The 26098-nt window shown below is 40.4% G+C and overlaps 1 protein-coding gene across 6 annotated transcripts in view; it reads right to left on the bottom strand.

The window, feature by feature from the left end:
- Positions 1-26098, bottom strand: part of LOC111151011 (protein phosphatase 1 regulatory subunit 12B) — a 215369-nt gene that overhangs the window by 41502 nt on the left and 147769 nt on the right. The window contains exon 1 of one of the 6 annotated variants that reach the window (XM_022508711.1): positions 397-1063. The exons of the other annotated variants lie outside the window; for them this stretch is intronic. Within the exon in view, the coding sequence (XP_022364419.1) occupies positions 397-498 (102 nt within the window). The 5' untranslated portion in view covers positions 499-1063. Of the gene's footprint in view, positions 1-396; positions 1064-26098 lie in introns of those variants that run through there. 6 annotated transcript variants of the gene reach the window in all.

Below are 26098 nucleotides of genomic sequence, written 5' to 3'. Positions count from 1 at the left end.
CTTTTTCTCTAGAAGTATAGTATTGACCCACAAAAAAACAGGAAAGGGAGCAACTAAAAACAGCCACAGAAATTAAGAAATGCATGTCAGATACAGTGACAAGGACTCTAAAATCTGTCAGACAGCTTACCAACTGATGGTTGAAAGCTAAAAGACAGAAACTGTAGTCTGACATAGTTAAATCTGCTTTCACTTAAGACTACAGTTAAGTATTGTGAACCATAACCTCCTGCAGAAAAGCATACACGGTCTTTACTTGCAAATTTTCCTTTTTTCCTCTACCGATTCCCATATGCTCCGAAATGCCTTTGCTCTAAACTTAACTCCCCAAGTTACACACACACATTCTCCACCTTTGACACAACTAGGAACATATGTAAATAAAATGCTGCTTACTCGAAGCGTCTTGGCAGTCGGGGAGGGAGATGCTGGGGGAGAATCAGACTGAGATTTCCTATTCCGAGTGAAATCTTTACTTCGGGTGTATAAAGAGGACATGGTTCCTCAGGATGGAGACAGACACTCAACCGCTGGATTCTTCACGCAACGCTGGGAAACTGGCCCTGCAGGTTACCCTCCCAGAATCTCTCCTTTTGACTTGATGCGAGAAGACTTTGGATAGAACTAAATAAAGGATAAAAGCCACCCTGTAAATTATAGTCTTGCGCTCTGAACCAGTCCACAGTTAAACAGAGTCTGAGAAGCGTGTTCCATCAATATTTTCAGTCCAGCTTCAACCACAAGTGCTCGGGACTGGTAGCTTACGATGCAGGGTACTGTGCTGAGCCACACCTTTTCTGCCTAGATTGAGTCCTTGATTCTCCCAAAAGGACACTTCTTGGTGAGACTTGCTCCCCAGTAAAACCTGATTCTAGTTTCCCGATGACACCGGATTAAATCCCAGAGGAAAGACGACCTTGGATCCTGCCGGAGACGAGCCTGGGACGAATTACCGTCACTTTATCCAGAGGGAAGAAAGAGAAATCCTCTGGAAATCATGCTGTCTTTCCTTAGCTTGACTCCACTGGGCTGGAAGGGGTTTAGAACTGCCGTGATAATTCAGATTAAACAACTTAAAAAAACAAAAAACAAAAAACAAAACACAAATAAGGAACCAAGAGTTTATGAGAAGGAAGCAATCGGAGGAAGTCAAGTTTCCCGAAGTCCTTCCAGACGAAGCTGCTTTTACATATAAACACTCACAGTCATACACACATCTTTTCCCCTCCCCTCTTCTATTTTCTGACATTCCAAATCCCTATTCGCTCAGCGAGGAATGCTGGAGAAGAGCCAAGGGCAAAGATTCACTTTCAACTCAGAATTCGGGTTGCCACTTGCAGGAGGAAAAGAAAGCCTGCCAGCTTCTAGGAATAAAGGGAGGCTCTTTGGGGACAATCTCAGGGGTGAACCCCACCAAACCTTCTGGTATCCACTGTTTCAGTTAGAGTGAACCACAGTTTCAACGCTGATTTCTCCGAACAGCGAGCTAAATAGGAGAATGGGGACTTTTCAACTTCTGGATCTCTTCAGTAACGAGGACCTGACAGACACATCAGTCAGAGCACCTTCAGGCCCTTTATGTTTCATTTTAATGACATGTCATTCTGGCTGCACAAGGAAGCCCAGCAAACAAACTGGCCCACTGCAAAAGAAGCTCTTTGTACAGTAGAGACTTCAATGGCTGAGTCTCTGAGTAGACAGCTTACCAGAGTTTTCCAAAATGCCGCAATCAGGGAAGAACAAGACAGGAAAGGGGCTCAGGTAAGGGGAAAGAAAGGGTCAGAAATGAAGAGAGAAAGCAGAGACAGGAGCGGAAACGCAAGACCACAGGACTGAGTTACCCACAGGCACAGCTAAGAGTTAAAAAGAAAGGAATTTATTTTCTTAGTGTTGAAGGTTTTTGGATTTGGACTTGAAACATCTCAAATTTAATCTTTTGCACTCTGTTGTCATCACTACCCTATCCAACATTTCTAGGCCAAATGCTTTCTAAGCCAGTGGGTTTAGCCCCAAAGTGACAACTCACTTGTCTCTGGGCTCTTGGAAACTCTATCCTGCCCCTCCTTTTCCTACATGAAATTTATACTTTTTCCTTCAAATCTTCCCAGCATGCCACTCTTTTTTCCTCTAATTATCTTGACATTTTCTTTATTCTTATGACAAATTTTGTGAAATTAAATGAAGGGAAGTGATCAGCTACTTGGGGGTTGGTCTGAGGAATACAGGTTGACAAGGGTTTATTAGAAGAGGTCTTAATTCATTCCCAATCTAAAAAAACTTAAGAAGACTGATTAATTCTACCACAAAACAGAACTATATTGTGTCTGAAAGGCCAATTATCTTGGGAATTCAGATCTATGAATCTTACATTTTAGATCCTACTTACACAATTAATCCCATATGATAAGAGTGAGTTTTTCTCTATTACATCTCTTCACTTAGAAAAGAAATATTGATGTAAACCTAAATAGTAACAGTCCCATAACAAGCATGATTGTCTAGGGAAGGATTAGGAGGGATACTTTTTCACTCGGAAGAATGAAAGTCATCAAGTTACATTATTCCTCAAAGACATGGCAAGGGACGCCTGGGTGGCTCAGGGGGTTAAAGCCCCTGACTTCGGCTCAGGTCATTATCACAGGGTCCTGGGATCGAGCCCCACATCGGGCTCTCTGCTCAGCAGGGAGCCTGCTTCCCTTCTCTCTCTGCCTGCCTCTGCCTACTTGTGATGTCCGTCTGTCAAATAAATAAATAAAATCTAAAAAAAAAAAAAAAAAAAAAAAAAAGACAGACATGGCAAGAACAAGTCTGATCAGTCAGTTTCTGACCTGTTTCTGTAAGGTTTATACAGTGATTTCATTACTCCTTGGCAACTAAACAGGAAATGTAAAAGCCTACTACTCCCAACTATTATTCCTGTCTCTTTTTCTTTCTTTCTTGTGTCAACTTCTAGGCAGTAGTAAACTCTTTTATATTTTAAAGTGTTTTGGGGTACCTGGGTGGCTCAGTTGGTTCGGCGTCTGACTTCAGCATGGGTCATGATCCCAGTGTTCTGGGATCAATCCCCGAAAAGGGTTCCCTGCTCGGTGGAAAGCCTGCTTCTCCCTTTCCTGCAGCCCCTTCCCCCGACTCATGCTCTCTTGTTCACTCTCTGTCTCTAAAATAAAAACATAAAATCTTAGGGGAAAAAAGTGTTTTAACATACGTTATCTCACCTGATCTTCTCAACACCAAGAGGCAATAACCTGGTCTAGTTAGGGGATTGGCTTTATACAGGAGGGTTGAGCAAATAAACAAACATATTAAGGCTAATGGGGGCTAGGTTTCTCAATGTTGGCGAAGGCAGGTATAAATAAGAGAAAAGGGAAACCTAGGATAAACCTTGTGATACGCAGGACTGAAGGTATCGGTGTGAACAAGTGATCTACAATATATACAGACATAAATAATGAAAGATGTAAGAATGTGGGGCACCTGGGTGGCTCAGTGGGTTAAGCCTCTGCCTTCAGCTCAGGTCATGATCTCAGGGTCCCGGGATCAAGCCCCACACTGAGCTCTCTGCTCAGCAGAGAACCTGCTTCCCTCCCTCTCTCTGCCTGCCTCTGTGCCTACCTGTGATCTCTCTCCCTCTGTCAAATAAATAAATAAAATCTTTAAAAAAAATACGCAAGGATGTGTGTGTGCATATGTGTCTAAGTAAATGCATCTATATGTGTATTTCCTTCCTCTGTGCACTGAGACATGTGGGAAGACTGACACTCTAGCAGCATTTTGCACATTAGTGCCCAGATTGTTGTTTCTACATGCCACTCTCCATTAGGAATGGGGCTCCCTGGAGAAATGACTAATTCCAGAGTTGGTGCAGGGATAGAAAATGAGCCTGGGTCTCTTGTGTCAGAAAGTAAGGAAGCACTTTACAATAATGGGAACATGACAAAAGGACACGGAGACCTGCTTAAAAAGCCAAACCTGGTGGCACCGGGGTGGCTCCGTCGTTAAGCATGTGCCTTCAGCTCAGGTTATGATCCCAGGATCCTGAGATCGAGCCCCACATTGGGCTCCCTCCTAGGCAGGAAGCCTGTTTCTCCCTCTCCCATTCTCCCTGCTTGTGTTCCTGCTCTCACTCTCTCTCTCTCTCTCAAGAAAAAAAAAATCTAAAAAAAAAAAAAAAAAAAAGCCAAACCTGAAACAATCTGAGCATCAAAATAAATAATAGTAGTGAGAAGCTACAACCCACTGAACAAAATAGGAACCCATGAGCACACATTAATATAAATAAATGAATGATAAAAAGAAAGGAGAACAGAAAGTTCTTCCTTACAATAGAATGCCTACTAATAAATGGAGAAGTAGTAATGAAATTAGAAAAATGACCATTCTGCAAAATCAATCCAAGAAAGGAACATAGTGGATACCAAAGATAGACAGATAAATATAGGATGAGGAACTAGATTTTACACAATCTCACAGTATTGCCTCATAAAATATTTATTAATCACAAAGGAGGAAAAGGGAGCTTTATTGTGGAGAAACCTAGCGGACACTACCTTAATCAGGTGACCAAAGCTCAGCACTGCCAGTAGTTGGACAAATTGTTAGAGCACAATGAGCAGAGCAAAGGATCACTTTTGTGACACTGTAAAAAAGGCATAAATTGGGTATACTTATGAGGAACCACTGGGCCCAAATTGAGGGACATACATGACAGGCCTGTTATCTTAAAAAATACCAAGGTTGGGGTGCCTGGGTGGCTCAGTCAGTTAAGAGTCTGCCTTCAGGGTCCTGGGATCATGCCCCTGTGTTGTACTCCCCACTCAGCAGGGAGACTGCTTCTCCCTCTCCCTTTCCCCCTGCTTGTGTGCTTTCACTTTCTGTCAAATAAATAAATAAAATCTTGAAAACAAAACAAAACCCCAAAAACAACATAATGAAAGGCAAGGGAAAGATCAAACTAGAGAGACATGAGAATCAGGTCTAATGTGTGATCCTGTACTGGATCCTTCTGCTACAGAGAACATCATTGGGACAAGTGGAGAAATTTGAATGTGGTCTCTGGGTGAAGAATATATAAGGGTTTTGGACTATTTTTTTTAAAAGATTTTATTTATTTGAGAGAGAGAGAGAGAGCGAACGAGCAAGCACGAGAGGGGGAGGAGCAGAGGGACAAGCAGACTCCAGGCTGAGCAGGGAGCCTGACACAGGGCTCCTTCCCAGGATCACGACTGAATTGAAGTCAGACGCTTAATCGACCAAGCCAGCCAGGTGCCCCTGTACTATTCTTTTTTTTTTTTAATTAATTAATTTTATTTTTTAAAGTATTTTATTTATTTATTTGACAGAGAGAGAGATCACAAGTAGGCAGAGAGGCAGGCAGAGAGAGAGGGGGAAGCAGGCTCCCCGCCAAGCAGAGCGCCCGATGCGGGGCTCGATCCCAGGACCCCAAGATTACGACCTGAGCCAAAGGCAGAGGCTCAACCCACTGAGCCACCCCGGCACCCCGCCCCTGTATTATTCTTAAAATATTTCTATAAGTTTGAAATTGTTTCAAAATAAAAAGTTAAAAAATACCAACCCAGTTCTTTCGTATTATGAGGGTGGGAAACGGGAGCAAATGAGGTAACGTCTTTTAACTCCAAAGAACTTTCTTTTTTTTTTTTTTTTAAAGATTTTATTTATTTATTTGACAGATGGAGATCACAAGTAGGCAGAGAGGCAGGCAGAGAGAGAGGGGGAAGCAGGCTCCCCGCTGAGCAGAGAGCCCGATGCGGGGCTCCATCCCAGAACCCTGAGATCATGACCTGAGCCTAAGGCAGAGGCTTAATCCACTGAGCCACCCAGGCGCCCATCTCCAAAGAACTTCCAAAACACAGTCTCTCATTACAGATATAATTAAGATTTTGCGTTCACCAAAGAACTGGATTTGTTAATGGCAGTAAGCAATCACTTGGGCTAAAGCACAATGAACTAAGTGAGATTCATTACGTGACCATGAATCAACTTAGTGGTTCACAAACCAGATCAATAAAAAGTGAAACAGAGGGGTGCCTGGGTGGCTCAGTGGGCTAAGGCCTCTGCCTTTGGCTCGGGTCGTGATCCCAGGGTCCTGGGACTGAGTCCCACATCAGGCTCTCTGCTCAGCGGGGAGCCTGCTTCCCTTCCTCTCTCTCTACCTGCCTCTCTGCCTACTTGTGATCTCTGCTTGTCAAATAAATAAATAAAATCTTAAAAAAAAAAAGTGAAAAAGAATAGCAAATGCCAGAGTATATTACACATGGAGTAAGGGTATGCTTTCATGGAACCATTGTTTCTGTTAGACAGAATACATCTATATGTATCCTGGGTCACAGTGTAAAATGGATTTCTTACTGTGGGTCATGGTCAAAAAGTCTGAAAGCAAAGAACAAAGAGCCAGTACAAGTCCTTCACTGGGGAGAAGCCAAAGAGTAGTTTCTACTCTGGCATGATAGGACTCTCATTGTTGAGTTATCAAACTGGCAAAAGATATGTGCTTTGAACTCAATTTGACCCAATATTATATTGCTTGATCAGTAAAATCTGAAAATACTACAAGAAGTCACTACTTATTAAATAAAATTTTCTTTTTTGGTGGGATTTGGTGGACAAACACCAGAGAATGATTTTATTATGGCTGATAATTTCCCAGAAACATCTCTAGTGTCAGACTGTCAGAGTTTCACCTTACAAACACTAAGACTACCCAAATGCACCCTGCAAATCCTCTGTGTGGTCTAAGGCTCGAATGGAGATTCCTTGAATGTCACTGAAGGGCTTTAACTAGAGGAACCAATACACCCCTATTATCATCTCAAACAGGTATGCTTGGAATTTCAACTTTTTTTTTTTTCCTAGTTGAAGAACACAGACTCCCCCCTTTCCCCAATAAACCGATAATTCAAGATCAACAGTGTTCATTACCATATGAACAGGGAGACTGTAGTTAGAATTTGTAAGCATATTACATTTTGGGTATTAAACATGGTATTATTAAGTTCACAGAAAAAAAAAACATTTTAGATACTCTGCTTGCTGTATTTGTTCTTCCACACAGACTAGGAGCCTATAGAAGGGGTCCTGATGTTTACCCAGGAGAGATTAAAAATATATATATTTTTTAAACTTCATCTGGTAAAGATTTTGAATAGGGCAAAGACTAAGTATATAAGGACAGAGAGAATGTGAAGACACAGGTGAGACAATAGCCAGCTAGAAAGAACATAATTTGCTCTTTGGTTCAGAGCCAAACTAGTTTTTTAAAATTCCTGAGGGCACAGTAGACAAACATAAATGGATGTGAATTGGAAGGGCTGGATACACCTGCAAATTATGTATCAACTACGAACAACTGCTTAAAGTAAACCTCATAATTCTTTTTTTTTTTTTTAAGATTGTATTTATTTATTTGATAGACAGGGTAGGCAGGGAGGCAGGCAGAAAGAAAGGAGGAAGCAGGCTCCTCTCGGAGCAGAGAGCCCGATGCGGGGCTCAATCCCAGGACCCTGGGATCATGACCTGAGCTGAAGGCAGAGGCTTTAACCCACCGAGCCACCCAGACGCCCCTAGACCTCATAATTCTATTAGATTGTAAAACCCACAGAGGCTTTATTTTATCATTGTCTAGGTCACAGAAAAACTAATCTCTTAGAACTAGTCACTTTTAAAATGAAAATGATCTCCGAGTGGTTTCACAATCTCAAATGGTCCCTATCTATACCTTCCAAGCTCTTTTGTTAAAAAAAGGAAATACAGTAACAGAATTAAGTTCTGAAGTGCTTCTGGCGAAGGGGATCAGAAAAGACCTATTAGCACTTGTGAATGTCAGATTTGAGCCTGAACTATGAGATGTTTAAGTCCATAAATAAATGTTGTATGGCTATAGTCAGAAACATCAGGTCTAGATTTTACTGATGGGGTCCCACACCTGAAACTCAATCATCTAGAACTTTAATCTCTAAAATTCTATTTTTGGCATAGTGCCAAAAGAATCCTTTCCCATCACCCATTTCACCAGATGTAGCAAAAGTAGGGGGCGCCTGGGTGGTTTAGTCAGTTAAGTGTCTGCCTTTGGCTCAGGTAATAATCCCAGGGTCCTGGGATTGAGCCTCAGTGGCAGGCTCCCCGCTCTGCAGGGAGTCTGCTTTTCTCTCTCCCTTTGCCCCTCCCCCTGCTTGTGATCTCTCCCTCTCTCTCAAATAAATAAAATCTTAAAAAAAAAAAAAAGCATAGGATAGTTCCTCTTGGAAGGTAAGCATGGCTTCCAAACCACAAGGTCTTCAAAGCTTAAAGGACATTGTTAAATTGGCAGACATTAGTCTTCCAAAAAAATTTTTATGCTGCTTTCGGCAAATCAATTTTTTTTTTTTTTTGGTAGCTTAGTTTATAAACTTCTAAGTAGCCACAATATACAGTATTTCATTTATTTATTTATTTTTTTTTAAAAAGATTTTATTTATTTAACAGAGAGAGAGAGATCACAAGTAGGCAGAGAGGCAGGCAGAGAGAGAGGGGGAGGTAGGCTCCCCGCAGAGCAGAGAGCCCAATGCGGGGCTCAATCCCAGGACCCTGAGATCATGACCTGAGATGAAGGCAGAGGCTTTAACCCACTGAGTCACCCAGGTGCCCACTATACAGTATTTTAGTTTAGATTTAGGGAACAAGGTAATGAGTCAAATATTAACAATTAAGAACTATAAATAGTTTAAGATCCCTGTTCCTCCTTTTGGAACTAAGAGTTTAAAATAGAGCAATCATTTTCAGCCCCATTTATGAATATAAGGGCCAAAGAAAATATTTTATTTATTTACTTACTTATTTTTTAAAGATTTTATTTATTTATTTGTCAGAGAGGGAGAGAGAGAGGGCACAAGCAGGAGGATCGGCAGGCAGAGGGAGAAGCAGTCTCCCTACTGAGCAGGGAGCCTGATGCAGGACTCCATCCCAATCATGACCTGAGCAGAACACAGACACTTAACCTATTTAGCTACCCTAGTATCCTGAAAAAAGATTTTTTTTAAGATTTTATTTATTCATTTGACAGAGAGAGATCACAAGTAGGCAGAGAGGCAGGCAGAGAGAGAGAGAGAGGAGGAAGCAGGCTCCCCGCCAAGCAGAGAGCCCGATGCGGGACCCGATCCCAGGACCCCAAGACTATGACCTGAGCCAAAGACAGAGGCCCAACACTGAGCCACCCAGGCACCCCTGAAAACATTTTTATTTTTAATCATCAACTGATACTTTTCTTCCACCAATCTATCTAATACTATTAAGTACTTACTCCATGCAAGGTATTATTAGGGTTATATAAAGTTCTTTAAGACACGATTGTTGTCTTCAAAGAGATTACAGGAAATCTCAAGATTTACATAACGGCAAAGTGAGGGCCCCATACTGCTAAAATTAATAATTAGCACCACAATGAGATATCACCTCACATCAGTCAGAATGGCTATTATAGAAAAAACAAGAAATAACAAGTGTTGGTGAGAACGTGAAGAAACGGGAATCCTCATGCCTGTTGGTGGGAATGTGAACTAGTACAGCTACTATGGAAAACACTATAGAGGTTTCTCAAAAACCTAAAAATAAAAATACTATATGCCATAAAAAAGAATGAACTCTTGTCATTCGTTATAACATGGATGGACCTAGAGGGTATTATGCTTAGTGAAATAAGTCAGACATAGAAAGACAAATATTGTACGATTTCACTTACATGTGGAATTTAAAAAACACAACAACAAAAAACAGAACAGATTTATAAATACAGAGAACAAAATGACGGTTGCCAGAAGAGAGGGGGTTGGGGGGTAGCCAAAACAGGTGAAAGGGATTAAGAGGTACGAACTTCCAGTTATGAAATAAACAAGTCACTGAGATGAAAAGTACAGTATCAGGCGTGTAGTCAGTAATACTCTAATAACTTTGTATGGTGACAGATGGTGACTATACTCACTGTGGCATGGCCTGATATATTGTCAAATCACTATGCTGTACACCTGAAACTACTATAACACTGTAGGTGAACGATACTTCAATTAAAAAAAAAAAAGAGAGAGAACTGTAAGGGCACCTGGGTGGCTCAGTGGGTTGAGTGATTGGTTGACTCTTGGTTTCGGCTGAGGTCAGGACCTCAGGATCCCGCGATCGAGCCCTGCATCAGGCTCTGCACTCAGAAGAGTTTGTTTCTCTCTCTCTCTCTCTCTCTCTCTCTCTCTCTTTGTCTCTTCTTCTCCCTCTGCCCCTCCCTCGATCTGGCACTCTCAAAATAAATAAATCTTTAGAAAAAAAAAACAAACTGTAAACATAAAAAACAAAAGTCAAAAAACCCAATCAAGCCCTACTCTTCCATATGATCTCAGTGTAATATCTAATTTCACACTAAACAAATAAGCTGTTTCTGAAGGCGACCATCACGAGCACACAGTCAAGTCAGAAGAGCAGTGAGAGTGAGAGCGGTGCACTTACTCCTCCATTGTTTTTTTTTGTTGTGTTGAGTGAGAGCTATGCACTTACTTCTCCACTGTTGTTCTGACTACTGGGCACCTGGAGGGGCCACAAGCATTACTTGGGGGAAAAGGGATATATGAGAAGTTCTGAAGGGAACAGGAAGTTCTTTGTCACATAACTCCTTTGTCCTTCCATTTTCCCATCTTAATCCTCATTTTTAATTTATGTGATATGAAAATCTTCCCCCTTCTTTGAGGATGGGGAAGATCAATGATGGTAACTCATGTTTAATGATTCCTTCTGCGGAGATGCTCCTGAGTGAGGCAGACATATTAGGGATTTTACTGTGAAATGACTCTCTTACCCTCAACTTCTCCTTTGAAACGAATCACTGCAGAGTGAAGAGTCAGTCGGTCTTCATTACAATATAAGGAAATAATGAGCAGAAGGAAGTCATGCAATTCTTTCCATTTAATAAAGGGCTTTTGACATGTGTTCTTTATGAAAAAGCAATAAAAGTTAAAAATCAGACCAACAAAACACAACCACTAAAAGGCTTGTGTATAGTCTGGTGGGTTGCAGAGGAAAGGAGCAGAAGATAATGCCATTTTGAGGTACAAGGTAGGAACACAGAAGCAAAGTGAGATAAGACCTATGAATTGTCTAGCATGGAGTTCACCAGTTTTTATTCGTCTACAGCACATTTCCCATGTTGCTCTCATACACGTAAATAATGTCCCAGTGTTATAAAAGTTTAAATCCCAGAAACTCACTTAAGGGTAAGGGATTATTACAGATCCTTTAAGAAACCTGTCCCAAAATTAGTTTGTAGGTTTAGTGTTTTGCAATTAAGTTTAAACTGAGTAACAGAAAAAGACAAAGAGAAGTGAGAAGCTACCTCCTTTTTCGTGTGAATTAACTTACGTAGTTTTTCTTCTATTCACACTTTCTTTGTAGGCCGTATCTGATAGCAACAGCAGTTAAGTAAAGTTAGGTGGGGCAACTCAGAACGTGAGCGGAGGTTTTTTTCCAAGGGTAGCGGTGGGAGTGGGGGCAATTCTCCCTTAGGGGCATGTGCAAACATGTGGGGACACTGGCTCTCACAGTGACTGCAGAGTGCTATCAGCATTTAGCAGGCCAGGGGCAGGGATGCTGAATGTTCCCTGCTCTGCTCCAGACAGAGCCACACGAGGAAGGAGTAACTAACTACTCTGTCAAAATGCTCACAATACCCTGATCAGTCAAAATGTTTCAACTGATCAGAAGCACTAACAGAGCAAATTAAATCTTTTTTGATTAGCTTAAAAGTAGCCCAAAGGGTGCTCTCTGGTTATACGGCTGGTTAAACACTAAATACTTAAAACTGTAACTTACCTAAACCTTTTGTTAAAACTATAAATACTCAGTAAAGCGTTGTTTTATTTTTTTATTTGTATTTTTTATTTTTTGAGAGAGAGAGAGAGTGAGCATGCACACTGGTTGGGGTGGGAGGCGGGTAGGGAATGGGGAGAGGGAGAGAGAGTCTAAAGCAGGCTCCATGCCCAGTGCAGAGCCCAATTTGGGGCTCAATCCCATGACCCTAAGACCATGACCTGAGCCACAAAGAGCCAGTCACTTAATCGACTAGGCCATCCAGTGCCCCAAGAGTTGTTTTAAAAAGTTGTTTATCTTAATACAGTTACTTAAAAAAGTCAAGGAAAGGGGTTGCCTGGGTGGCTCAGTCGGTTAAGTGTCTGCCTTCAGCTCAGGTCATGATCCCAGGATCCTGGGATAGAGCCCCCACATCGGGCTCCCTGCTCAGCAGGGAGTCTGCTTTTCCCTCTCCCTCTGCCTTTCCCCCTGCTCATGTGTGCACCCTCTCAAATAAATGGATAAAATTAAAAAATAAATCAAGGAAAATGATGCTGAATACTACATTTTTTATAATACCCTAATATACTTAATTATACTTTAGAGTAGTCTTTAAAATAAATTTGTTTGGTGCATAAAGATATGTTTGATATTTATGTTGTGCTTATAATCTGTATATCAGGCAAAATGTACTACCATCTGGTGGCAACATGCCTTAAACTAAGCCTCAGTATTTGGCGATAATGAGTTTCTTGACAATGTAAACTACAACTTAAAAACAAATTATAAACACAAAGGTTCAGAAATTCTACCTTAAGTTCAAGTTTTTTAACTGTCATCAGCCTGATTTATTATTTTTGTAATGTTTTGGTAACTTTCTTTACAGCCTGTAAATTTGGCTGAATCCTCCATCAGGTGGTAAGAAAAGGAACAATATTTCCCATCATTAGTGATGGCAGAGTTTTAAGGAAAAAGGTCATTACTAAGAAAAGCAATCTAGGGACGCCTGGGTGGCTCAGTTGGTTGGAGACTGCCTTCGGCTCGGGTCATGATCCCGGGGTCCTGGGATGGAGTCCCACATCGGGCTCCCAGCTCCATGGGGAGTCTGCTTCTCCCTCTGACCTTCTCCTCGCTCATGCTCTCTTTCACTGTCTCTCTCTCAAATAAATAAATAAAATCTTAAAAAAAAAAAAAAAGAAAAGAAAAGCAATCTATGTGTGGTTCATGTAGAAATTTTAAATCTTTCATAACTGTGAATTTATAGTTGGTTGAGATATAAAATCTGCTCCACTCATCTAGGTTTACTAAGACTACTACTCCATAGCATTAAAAATGTAGTTAGAAACTCAACACTTGGGATGCCTGGGTGGCTCAGTGGGTTAAGCCTCTGCCTTCGGCCGGCCCAGGTCATGATCTCAAGGTCCTGGGATGGAGCTCCACATTGGGCTCTCTGCTCAGCTTCTCCCTCTTTCTCTGCCTGCTGCTCTACCTGCTTGTGATCTCTGTCAAATAAATAAAATCTTAAAAAAAAAAAAAGAGTAACTCAACACTTATTTTCTTATGATAGTACAGATCCTGGAAAAGCCACGAAGGAAGCTTCCTAGTCTACAACGAACTGGCACGCACCTTTCTGCTTTGCAGGTGCTGCTGACAGACACAGCGTCAGTGGGCATCCATATGCTTTATGAGCGGTCTGTGTGCCGTGTATATATGCTCTATGTTCATGCTCTCCGCTAAAAATGCTTCAAAATAGTTGGAAATGGAAGATGCCATTGCACTGCTATAGGTTTAGTTTCTAATGCCCTCATTTCTCTTAGGCTCAAATTATTTTCTTCTGTGCCAAGTGAATCCTCTCCATATCCAATTTTTCCTTTCTCTGCCTTTCTCATTTCCATTGGACCTAAGTTTGCCCCTTCACCAGGGATCTGCCAGAGGAAGTTTAAGCTTTGGTTCTGGTTAAAAAGTACAGCTATAACTCTGAAGAGGACATAAAAGTTTCTTCCTATACCTAAGGTACAAGAGATTAAAAAAAAAAAAAAGCCATTCATTACAGAGAAAAAGTTGAAAGATAAAACACTTCATAGGGAGAGTACTATTTTTTGTCCAAATTATTTTTGCCCATGGCAGGTAAAGAACAGTCTACGTACTGTTTAATAAGAAATCCATTTCAAACTCCCACACCATAACATCATTCAGAAACACGCCTCCTTTAGTCAGCCATGGTTTGGGGGCGGGGGGGGGGGGAACAATTCCCAGAGTACTCAAGTTAATGGTCCTGTCAACCCCGTCATTCCCACATTGCAACGCCAATGTAATTCCACATAAACACAATTATGTGGAGGCAAACACTGCTGTAGAGTATAAATATAATGCTATGCATGCTTTTCTCCGAGAAACACAACATATAACGCTCATGAGGCATGGCAATGTTTGTAGCACAGAGGACCAAAGTGGGGATCAAATTAATTAGATTCCTGGAGTGTGTTGCTTAGCATGCAATTCCAGAAAGAACTAAGCTCCATGATGACTGTCTGACTGACTGGCATATATAGAACCAAATATTGCTTTGGGCACAAAGGGCATGCAAGAACTAATATTTGAGTGCGCTGGGCACTGTTCTAATCAGTTTGTAAGGTGCCGCATGTAATGTTACTATCTGGGCTAGTCAATTTGGGTGGTGATAATAATGCATTATTGGAGTTAAGGTCATAGTCTCTATACGTTTAGTTAACACATATTTAAACAAACAAACCAAAAAATAAAATTACCTTTTCCATAACAGACTACTGGTGACCTAGCTATCTTACAAATGTATACCACTGGTCCTAATATAAACCGAGAGTATACAATACCTATCATTAAAACTGGAATCAAAACTCTAAGAGCAAAGCAAATCTGTTTTTTAAAAATATTTTACTTATTTGAGAGAGAGAGAGAGAGAGGAAAAGGGGGTAGGGGCAGAGGCAGAGACTCTCAAGACTGTGTGGAACACAGAGCCTTACACAGGGCTCGACCTCAAGACCCTGAGACTTCGACCTGAGCCAAAACCAAGAGTCAGATGCACAACTGACTGCACCAGCAGCGTCCGGAAAGCGAATCTATTTTTAACCACCCAGAAGGATGGTCACAAAGTCTGATGGTCCAACCAGAGAAACCTGTACCACCTAGATATAGTCATATCATATCTTGTTACATTTTAAATATTCTGAGTACAGCAGATACACAATGTTACAACAGATTCAGTTGTATAACATAGTGATTTGACAAGTTTATACCTTATGCTATGTTCACCACAAGTGTAGCCACCATCTGTCCTCATGCATCACTATTACAGTTTCATAGACTATATCCTTTATGCTGTGCCTTTTATTCCCACGGCATAGTCCATTCGTAACTGAGAGCTTTATCTTCTAACCCTTTCCCTTCTGGCAACTGTCGGTTTGTTCTTGGTATTTATGGATCTGATTCTGCTTTCTATTTTCTATTCATTTGGTTTTTTGTTTTGTTTTCTTAGATTCTTATGAATGAGTGAAACCACATGGTATTTGTCTTTCATCTCAGTCTGACTTATTTCACTTAGCATAATACCCTCTAGGTCCAATTCATGTTATTTCCAATGGCAGAAGCTCATCTTTTCTTATGGCTGCGTAATATTCCATGGCGTGTGTGTGTGTGTGTGTGTGTGTGTGTGTGTGTGTGTGTATACATACACACACACACATATATATACACACACACACACACTCACATCTTCCTCATCTGTTCATCTATTGATGGACACTTAGGCTGCTTCCATACCTTGGCTGTTGTAAATAATACTGCAATAAACATGGGATGCGTATATCTTTTCCAATGAGTATTTTTTTTTTTTTTTTTTGGTAAATACCCCAATAGCAGAATTACTGAATCATATGGTATTTCTATTTTTAATTTTTTGAGGAATTTCCACAGTTTTCCAAAAGGGCTGTACCAACTAACATCCTCATCAATAGTGTGTAAGGGTTCCCTTTCTCTCTATATCCTTGCGAACACTTGCTATTTCTTGTGTTTCGCATTTTAGCCATTCTAACAGGTGTAAGGGGGTGGTATCTCATTATGGTTTTGATTTGCATTTTCCTGATGATTAGTAATGCTGAACATCTTTTCCTGTGTCTGTTGGCCATCTTTGGAAAAATGTCTGTTCTGGTCCTCTGACCATTTCTTACTCTGATTTGTATGTGTGTGTATGTATGTTGAGTTGTATAAGTTCTTTAAATATTTTGGATATTAAGCTGTTTTTGGATATATCACATTTGCAAACATCACCCACTCAGTGTGTTGTCCTTTTGTTTTGTTGATGGCTTCCTTTGCTGTGCAAAAAGCTTTTTATTTTGATGTAGTTCAAATTGATTATTTTTACTTTTGTTTACCTTGCTTTTGGAGACATATCTAGACATATCATTATGGCCAAGTCAGAGAAATTACTGCCTCTGTTACTTCTACAATTTTTATGGTTTTAGATCTCACATTTAGGTTTTTAATCCATTCTAATTAGTCAAATATCCATATTGTTCCAGTCCTTAGTCCTCTTTTTTTTTTCTTTACAGTGTTTATTTATTTATTTATTTGTCAGAGAGAGAGAGAGAGAGAGAGAGCGAGCATGCACAAGCAAGGGGGTGGGCAATAGGCAGAGGGAGAGCAAGGAGCCCGATGCAGAACTCGATCTCAGAACCCTGGGATCATGACCTGAGCAGAAGGCAGATGCTTAACCAACTAAGCCACCTAGGCATCCCTTTAGCCCCCTTTCCATCATGTCCTATGGTCTGATGGCTTTAAATACCACCTGCCCTCTATATGCTCCAAAGATGCAACAGCTCTGTCATTTTTCCAGCTGGATATCTAATAGGTATCTTAAACTTAACATATCTTAAAACTGGATTCCCGATTTTCCTTCCCAACCTTCAACACCTGCAGACTTTCCCATGTCAATTGACAGCAACTCTATCTTTTCCAATTCCTCAGGCCAATAGACCTTGGAGTCATCCAAGACTCCTCTTTCCCTTACATCCCACAGATCCAGAATATATCAACCCTCAACACCTCTACCACTGCCACATGATCCAAGTTCCCATCATTTTTCTTGCCTGGATTACCATAATAGTCCCTCAGCTTCTACTCTTGTCTCAAGTCTAATCTTAATGCAGCAGCTAGAATTCTTTTAAAACTTAAGTCAGATCATGTCACTTCTCTACTCAAAATCCTGCAAAGGCTCTTCATTTTATTCAGAGTAAAAACAAAGGTTTACAACATCCTACACCTACATGATCTGATTCTCTTTCCTACAATTCTCCTCTATAATTTCTTGTATGTGCCAGAACTTGCCCATCCCATGGCCTTTGCTCTAGCTGTTTCCCCTGCCGGGAACACTCTTTCTCCAGATATCTTTGTGTTAACTCTCTCACCTTCAAATCTTTGTTCAAATCTTAGTCTGTCAACAAGGTTTACTCAGGCAACCTACCTGGTACTATAACCTGTCCTCTTTCCACCAATCCCCCTTATTCCAACTCTTTTTATTTCAAATGGCATCTACCACTGTCTAACATGCTATATACTTCATTATGTTTATTGCTCACTGTCTGCCTCGTCCTCCCAGCTAGAATGTTAAGCTTCACGAGGCCAGGAACTGTCTTGCTGACTCATGTATTCCAAGTGCCTACAGCAATGTACAGCAAATATCAGGCACTCAAATATTTGATGAACGAGTGAGTGATGTTGTTTTTAAATTTAAGTGATGTTGATTTTAAATTTAAATAAAGATATAAAGCACACATTCCATGTGTGCTTTATATCTACTGGATCAAGAGGGTTAATTATGTTGTTCAAATCTTTTATGTCCTTAAGTACTTTTGTCTATTTGACATTAGTTTCTGATAGAGGTGTGTTAAAATCTGCAACGCTGAATGTCAATATACTATTTCCTTGCAACTCTGTCAGCTTTTTATAAATTTTGAAACTGTATATCAGTGTCTACAGTCCATTATTTTGTATCTTGTTTGTGGACTGTTCCTTTTTTTTTTTTTAACAAGTAAGAAATATCTTCCTATAATTTGATGCTTTTTGCTTTAAAAAGATAAAAAATTATCTTTTTTGGGGGGCATCTTTTTAGAAAAATATAAGTTTAGTTAATTAACATACAGTATATTATTAGTATTTAGTTTATTATTAAAATATATAAAAATATAAATTCAATTAATTAACATACAGTGTATTATTAGTTTCAGAGGTAGAGTTCAGTGATTCATCAGTTGCATATAACACCCAGTGCTCATTCCATCATGTGCCCTCCTTAACTCCCATTACCCAGTTACCCCATCCACCAACCCCCTCCCCTCCAGCAACCCTCAGTTTGTTTCCTATAGTTGAGTCTCTTATGGTTTGTCTCCCTCTCTGTTTTCATCTTATTTTATTTTTCCCAGGTTTGTTTCTTTTAGGAACCAGAATCATGCTGTATGTATTGTTCTTTGATGTGCTTGTTGGAGATGTTCTCAGCCTAGCACACTCCTTTTACCCATTATATATTCCACAGAATTAGTGTCACCATTCGGGATGCTTCATTCTCCTGTTCTAATTAAGCCCAGTTTTGTGCACAGACTCAAGTGCAGGGTTGGAATCTGGGGGGCAGAGTGTCAGTTTGAGCCGCTGGCAATCTGAGGTGAAGGTGTGTTGACTTGGCATTGAGCAGGTGGCAGGTGGCAGGAAATTATCTTTTGATGGATATTAATGTTGTCTTATCAGTTTTTTTCTTCATGGGTATCTGCATATATTTTTCCCCATATTTTTTTTACCCCCTTCAGTATCATTTTGAAGACAGCATAAAGTAAGTAGAATAATCTGAGTGCCTCTCTGGCTTTGTAGATTAATTTATGTTCATTATGATTGCTCACGTATTTTATTTTATATTTCCTATCTACTATGTTTTCCCTTTGCTTCTTATCTCCTTTCCTGCCTTCTACTGAATTGAGTAAATACATTTTTAAAATTATCTATTTTTTCAGGGGCGCCTGACTGGCTCAATAGAAAGAACATGTGACTTCTGATCTCAGGTTCATGAGTTCGAGCCCCATGTTGGGTATAGAGATTATTTAAATAAGTAAGTAAACTTCAAAAATTTTTTTTAAAATTACCAATTTTTCCACTACTGACTTAGGAGTTGTATCTTCTATTTCTATATTCCCCTTTAGTGGTTATTCCTACATTCAACAAAGTTATTTAAATGTATTTTTTCAAGTTTATAAACTTAATCAGTATCTTCTCTACTTAAAATAAGGACCTCACCATGCTTTTATATATTTAACACATTGCTGTTGCTAGAATTTTAGATCCAGTTTTTTACACATAAAAGAGAAAAATTAGCTTTACACCATATTTTAATACCTCTGCTTCTAGTATTCCACTGTTTTCTGCATGTACTTCTCTTTTTGCTTTTTTCCTTTGGTTCTTTCATTAGCAAGAGTTTGGAGGTTGAGAAGTTAGCCCCTGTGTATCTGCAAATGCCTTTGTTTCACTCTTGTATACACAAAGCACTGCACAGAATTGTAGGTTTATAATTGTCTTTCCACAGCACTTTGAGGATATTGTCTACTGCGGCCAGAGCCTAATGCCGATTTGATTACCATTTTGTAGACACATTATCTGTATTTTTTCTTTGCATTTAAAATTTTTCTCAGAGCACCTGGATGGCTCAGTTAGTTGGGTGTCTGACTATTGGTTTCCACTCAGGTCATGATCTTGGGGTCACAGGATCAAGCCTCATGTCAGGCTCCAAGCACAGAGCCTGCTTCAGATTCTTTCTCTCCCTTCTCCTCTGCCCCGCCCTTTGCTCATGCTCTCTCTCTCTCTCTCTCTCTCTCTCTCAAATAAATAAATAAAATCTTAAAACATTTTTTTCTCTATATCACTAATATCCTACAATTTCATTATGGAAGGGATTAACAGCTATGGGTTTATTTATTGTGCTTTGTGGATGAGGTTTTTCTATTCTGAGGACTCCTGCCTTCATGGATTAATACTCTATTGCAATCTTCATTATTATCCCCTCTTTTTCATTCCCTCTCTCTGCTTCTTTGTGCCTCCTGGCAGATGTGAGCTTGAGCTCCTCAGGCTGTGTTCTGTGTCCCACTTCTCCACCATCTCCACGCTGCACTGAGATGTTCTCTCCACCCTATTTCCAGTTCACTGGTTTTTCTATGAAGCTGGAAGCAGTATGCTGTGCAGTCTCTCTCTTCTGTCACCTCATTAGATATTGTTTTCATTTAAATATTTTACATTTTCACTTCCAAGACCTCGAAGTGGTTCTTTCTCATACCTTTCTGTTCTTCTTCTTCCTTTTTATTTATTTATTTTTTTTAGATTTTTTTTTTAGATTTTTTTTTTTTTTAATTTGACACAGAGAGAGAGAGATCACAAGTAGGCGGAGAGGCAGGCAGAGAGAGAGAGAGAGAGAGAGAGAGAGAGGAGGAAGCAGGCTCCCCACTGAGCAGAGAGCCCGATGCGGGGCTCGATCCCAGGACCCTGGGATCACGACCTGAGCTGAAGGCAGAGGCTTTAACCCACTGAGCCACCCAGGCACCCCTTCTTCTTCCTTTTTAAAAAAAGATTTCTTTCTTCTTTTTCCTTCCAATTTGTCAGAAAGAGAGAGCAAGCACAAGCAGGGGAAGCAGCAGGCAGAGGGAGAAGCAGGCTCCCTGCTGAGCAAGGAGCCTGATGTGGGATTTGATCCCAGGACCCTGGGATCATGAGTTGAGCCAAAGGCAGACGATTAACCAACTGAGCCACCCGGCGTCCAGCACACCTTTCTGTTCTTGTTTCATTACCTGTTATTCTTGTTTTGTGGGATCTAACTTCTTTTGTATGTTGAGAATTTTAATTTATTTTAAAACCCTCTTTAGACTGTTCTATTACCTTTTCTCTCAGGTATCAATTCTCTCATTTGTTGGGTCTCCCGACTGCTTTTCATGGTCTTAAATTTTATGAATTCTTTATAGGATTTTGAGGACTCAATTTCTATGACAGTGTTAAAATATGAGTATCTGTCTCTACAGGGTGGTTTCAAGTTGCCTCATCTTAGACCTGGTAAGATGCTGGCCTTGAACCCCATCTTAAGTTGACAGCTCTGGGTTCTATCTTGAGTGGGTCCTTGTGCGTGCAGCCTCTGGCTGCCCTTTCTAATTTCTGGCCAGGTGCAAGCGATGTACTTCTATAATGCTACTGGGATGAGCTGAACTAACCCAGCCCACATTTGCAGGTAGCATAGTGTGTTCCTGGTTCATGCTCTGAGTAGGCAGAATCTTTACAAAAAAACCCTGACCCAATTGCCTATATCCATTTATAGCTCCCCTCCCACAGTGGCTTTTCTCTCCATTATTGGCCCAAAGAGACTTTCCATCTTGTTTTTAAGTATGATTGTGTACTTTTAAAAATCTTTTAAAAAATATCTACCCACTACTTCTTAATTTTATAATGAGAGGAACAGGATTTAGTGTCCTTACTTTGCCATCCTGACTTGGAAGTCCTAGGATAGCTTTTATTTTTGAAATAGTAACAGTTCAATTCTCCTAATCTCACCAGTCTATAAACATTAGCAAATACATCCAGGGATTGAACTCAAAATCAACTGTAGTTTGAACATTCCGATTACTTGTAAGTAATTTGGATTAAAATATGTAACAGATAGATTGAAAAACCAGAAATGGAGGGAAGATTATTTTAAAAAGGTAAGAAACTTGGGACAGCAGCAGACTTAATTGTAGACCTTGCGTATAAACTCTACCATAAATGGAATCAGACTGAGCAAAAGAAGAGGGCGCTTCCCACGACCTTGGGTCAGCACTGCAGCCAGCAGAGTCTTGTCATAAGCACCACCTGCGCCGGCACCTGGAAGACAGCCGTCAGTGCAGTGGAAAGAATGCCCGTCTGGGAATTCAGAACTGTTCTAGCTCATTCTCTGCCACTAAGCTATTCTACAGCATAGGTTAAGCCATGATCCCTACAGGTATTTTATCTGTAAAATAAGGGAGCTGGGCTAGAAGAGCTTCTAAAGTACCTTCCAGAAATAATTTTCTGTGATCTCAACAGTCTGGTACTTCGTACTTAATGAAGTACTTACTTACGAAGTACATACTTATGCCGAATCTTCCATTCTTTGGTTTGCTGAATTAATAACTTGCCAGGTAAAGGAAGAAAACCAGGCATTCCTGAAGCCAGTCTTCAAAAACTGAAACTTACGATCACCAGAGGTATGGCTTTTTTTGATCACCACTCTGCAAAGGAACAGCCTACTGGTGCCTGGTGACTGGATGAAGTTTCTGTGTGGGTGTAGACACAATCTAAGTTTTACACAGAGAAAAGCAAACCAAGCCAGACCAAAACAAAACCCCTACACACAGTCTCAGACACCACAGAGGAAAACAGGTCTTTTCTACAAACGTATCTGTCACTAACAGTTGAGAAGACAATGAAAATAAATCATACACTGAGCACATCAAAGCGCAGAGAGTGGCAAAAGTGGGCATCCTGCTGCAGTCACAGGACGTGAGGGGTCTGACTCTGCTCATTGTAAAGTCTGCACCACGATAGATTTCATGTAGGGGAGAGAATGAGGAAGGAAAGAATAAAGTTGGAGTTCTACTGAAAAGAAGGAAGACTGGATTAAAAATCCAAAAATTCAGTTAAGTTGGCAAGGAAAACTCAATGATCTTAGAGCTTCTCAGCACCTGGACAAAGTCACAGTGTAAATTTCTATGAACTGTTTAATTTCACCACATTGCACTAAAAGCCACAGAGATTCCAACTTCATAGATGCGAAGATGGAGAATTAGCATGTGACCAGTCCCACTCCCAAGCAGTCCTCAGACAATATTCTAAAGACACTTAAAAAACAAACAAACAAACAAACAAACAAACAAACCAGAACCCAACATTCACTGAAAGGCACCTTACCATCCACATGCTACGTGTGGGGCACAGTACTCTGCAGCTACCCTGCTATGTGTGGACACAGACGGTATTAGGGGCAGGGTGGGTGCCCAGGAGACTTCTGACTCCACCATCCAGTACTTGTACTCCAACAGAAACACACAACCCATCACCAGAGACAGAAAAAGTGCTCTGACAAAATTCCCAGTTGGTTCAGTCTTCGCTTTCAGGCAAGCCATCACTTTAAGGAAGTTTGTGTGGCCAAAGCATTTAAGGAAAAAATATATATATAAGTAGCATGGGCGCATTAAAGAAAATAAAGAAAAATAGAAAAAAGCCAGTCATATTTAGTCTCACCTTAGAAACACAATCATTGGTAACACTCTGGAGACTCTCCCCACTGTTTCTTTTACCTGGACCTGGGTGTCCTCTATCCCTTCACAGTTGTACTCCTATTACATACATAATTGTACATCTAGTTCATATAGTAATATTTTATCATAAGCATTTATCCAGGTTATTACACTGTCTTTGTAACTCAATTTTAAATGGCTGCCTCATACTCTAATCTGTTCCAAGGAAACACCCGTAAACGGCTAGTAGTCAGGGAACAGGAAAGCAAACTATGATTCATAGTATTCCCTTGCATGGGTGAATCATAGTTTACTTAACTGTTGCCAGAATACTGGACAGTTAGGTTGTTTCCAATTCTTCCACCATCACGAATAGCTAAATGGACTCAATCTGTTTTGTTCAATAGTACCTCGCAAACAGCGTTTCATATAATAGGTACTCAAGTATTTATTGAATGAATAAACGTTTATAGAGCTGCATACATATAATGTACCGTGAAAAAAATCTCTGTATATAAAGCTTCCCGACTTTCCTATATTTAGAACTGTTTCTTAGAGAAAGATTCCCGTAAGTGGAAATTCTGTATCAAATTGGGGCTTTTCATAGTCTGACAGTTTGCTTTCCAAAAAGGAAGTATTAACTTGCATTACCAACAGTAAAATACACAGAGGCCCATTTCACTATACTCACGTAAATTGGGCATTATCTTTTCAAAACTTTGCCTATTTTGGTTAGTGAAAAAAAAAAAAAGCCCTACTTACAATACTAATTTATAGTTTTGAATACTAGTGAGGTTATGTACTTTCTCTTATAGATGTTAACCACTGTCCATCTTGAAATAGTTTTCTAATAATCTTTACTATCTAAATCAAATTTATTCCTTAAGCTCAGTGGTAGGCTGCAATTAAAAAAAAGACATTTTTAGGGAGCAAAGTCTGGAAGAAATTTTAAGGGACTAACCTAAATGCATAGTTGGGAATAGCTTATTCATAGCTTATGCATTATTATTACACTGCAATGTGCTTTTATTAATTGTCAAGTTGGAAGCGAGAACTCTCAGTTCTTGACCTTTCCCTAATACTTATCTGCTATATAGCTCTGTTTTATTTGTGTCATTTTTATGGGGTGATGATGTAGCTGAGGAGGGGCAACGCTGGGAGGAAAAGGTTCCCATATAATTCTTCTGGAATTTTTCTTTCAGGAAGCCATTCTAGATTAATTCAGAACCTCTAAGGGTTATTTTCCACAACTGCACTCTATTGAACTTCTTTAGCTATGATAATCTTATGGTTTAGCAGAACTTTGTCAATCCTAAATTAGGCTTTCTGTCTGAAGGTGCTCTGTAAACAACTAAGACACAAAAAAGGTAAGATGGTCAGAAAAAACATGGTAGGTCTGGACAACATGATCAGTAATGAGAACCTGACAGTGACTAATAATTGCATCTCACTAGCTAATTCTTTCATAATTGCTAGCATAACATGGAAAATGCTCCTCTGGGGTAGACGAATATTTGCTTTTCATTCCTTCAAAATATGCTTGCAGGAGCAGGCAAGAATGTTGGCCTACCATCTGTTCTCCACAAGGAGAGGGGGCAGAAATGTGGAATAAGGACTGTTAAGAGGAAGCCCAATTCAGAGTAAAGCATGGAATCAGACAATCACCACAATCTGCCAAATGATATGGTGATGAGATGTGTTTGAACTCTTTAAGTCTTTACAAAGTCTCTTTTCCCTCCCTCCCTCACTCTTTCTTTTCTTTTCTTCTTTCCTTCTTTCCTAGCAAACCATCTTGGAGCTTTGCCTACAGAGCGAATGGCTGCTAACCAGATGCTATTAACCCCCAGGAAACTAACTGAGATCATTATTGTGGACAGTCACAAAGAGAAGGGGCCGCTAATTCAGCGTCACCCAGACCACCACACTGCTCTCACGGCAGCAAGATCTCCTTATTGCCAAATCCACAGGGTAGTGTGGGGTTCTCAGACTCTGTGGATTATAGAATCAAACTGGATATGATTACAGAGGGCTGTGGTAGCTACAGTTTGTCTTTCCAGCAATTTATCCCTTTCTTTTCTTTTGGTAACAGGATCCTTTTAGCCTGTGGGGAGCCATACACATAGCTGACCTTCTCCTAACCCTCCCCCTGCAACGAGGGGTAGCTCCTGCTGCTACTTCCTCATTATCACAACCATCACTACCACTGTCATCATCATTACCACCACAATGGTAGTTACCATTTACTGAGCACTTCCCATGTCCAGCACCGTAAGCTTTATCTGTATTATCTCATTTAAAGGAATGACCTATGTAATAGCTACTGTTATTTCTTACATGTTAGAGTTCTAAGAAACTGAGGCACAGAAGGAGTATGTACTTTGCCCAAGGTTGCACAGTAAGTAGCAGAGCAGGGATCTGAACTCAAATTCCTTGGTTCCAAAGTGCTGGCTCTTAACCACTATGCTTCACTGCCCTTCTAACTGTCTAATCTCTGGCTACAGAAATAGGCTCAGGAGGTTTACCTGACTCAGGCAGGGTCAACTGGATAGACAGACACTAAGACAGAGATGAAATTCTTCCTCTTGTGGTCTACACAGAGAAGGAGGCAGAGCTCTGATGACCAAGTTTTAGCCTCCTGCCACTTAGCTATGCCTGATACCAGCCTGGAGCAATGTGCAGATTTCTCAGTTACATAAGCCTTTTGCCTGAGCTATATGAAATTACATTTCAGTCACCTCGAGTCCTTGAAACTTTTCACTTCCTTGTTGGATGGGACATACTCTTTCTTGGCTCTTTTGCTTCTTCTCTGACCATTTCCACCCTGATCTCTTTCATGGGCACCTCTCCTCCTGGGCTTATCCCTTAAGGTGTGGCCCAGCCTCCGTCCTAATCTGCCTGCTCTTCCTTTCTCACAGCAGTGATCCTCCTCAGCGCCCCACAATCATTCTGAGAGGCCTCCCCTGGGGAACGTGCTCCTT

The sequence above is a fragment of the Enhydra lutris genome, unplaced genomic scaffold, assembly GCF_002288905.1.
Source record: "Enhydra lutris kenyoni isolate GAN:26980312 unplaced genomic scaffold, ASM228890v2 scaffoldscaffold25, whole genome shotgun sequence".
Classification (NCBI taxonomy): domain Eukaryota; kingdom Metazoa; phylum Chordata; class Mammalia; order Carnivora; family Mustelidae; genus Enhydra; species Enhydra lutris.
This window is presented reverse-complemented; position numbering and strand designations above follow the sequence as displayed.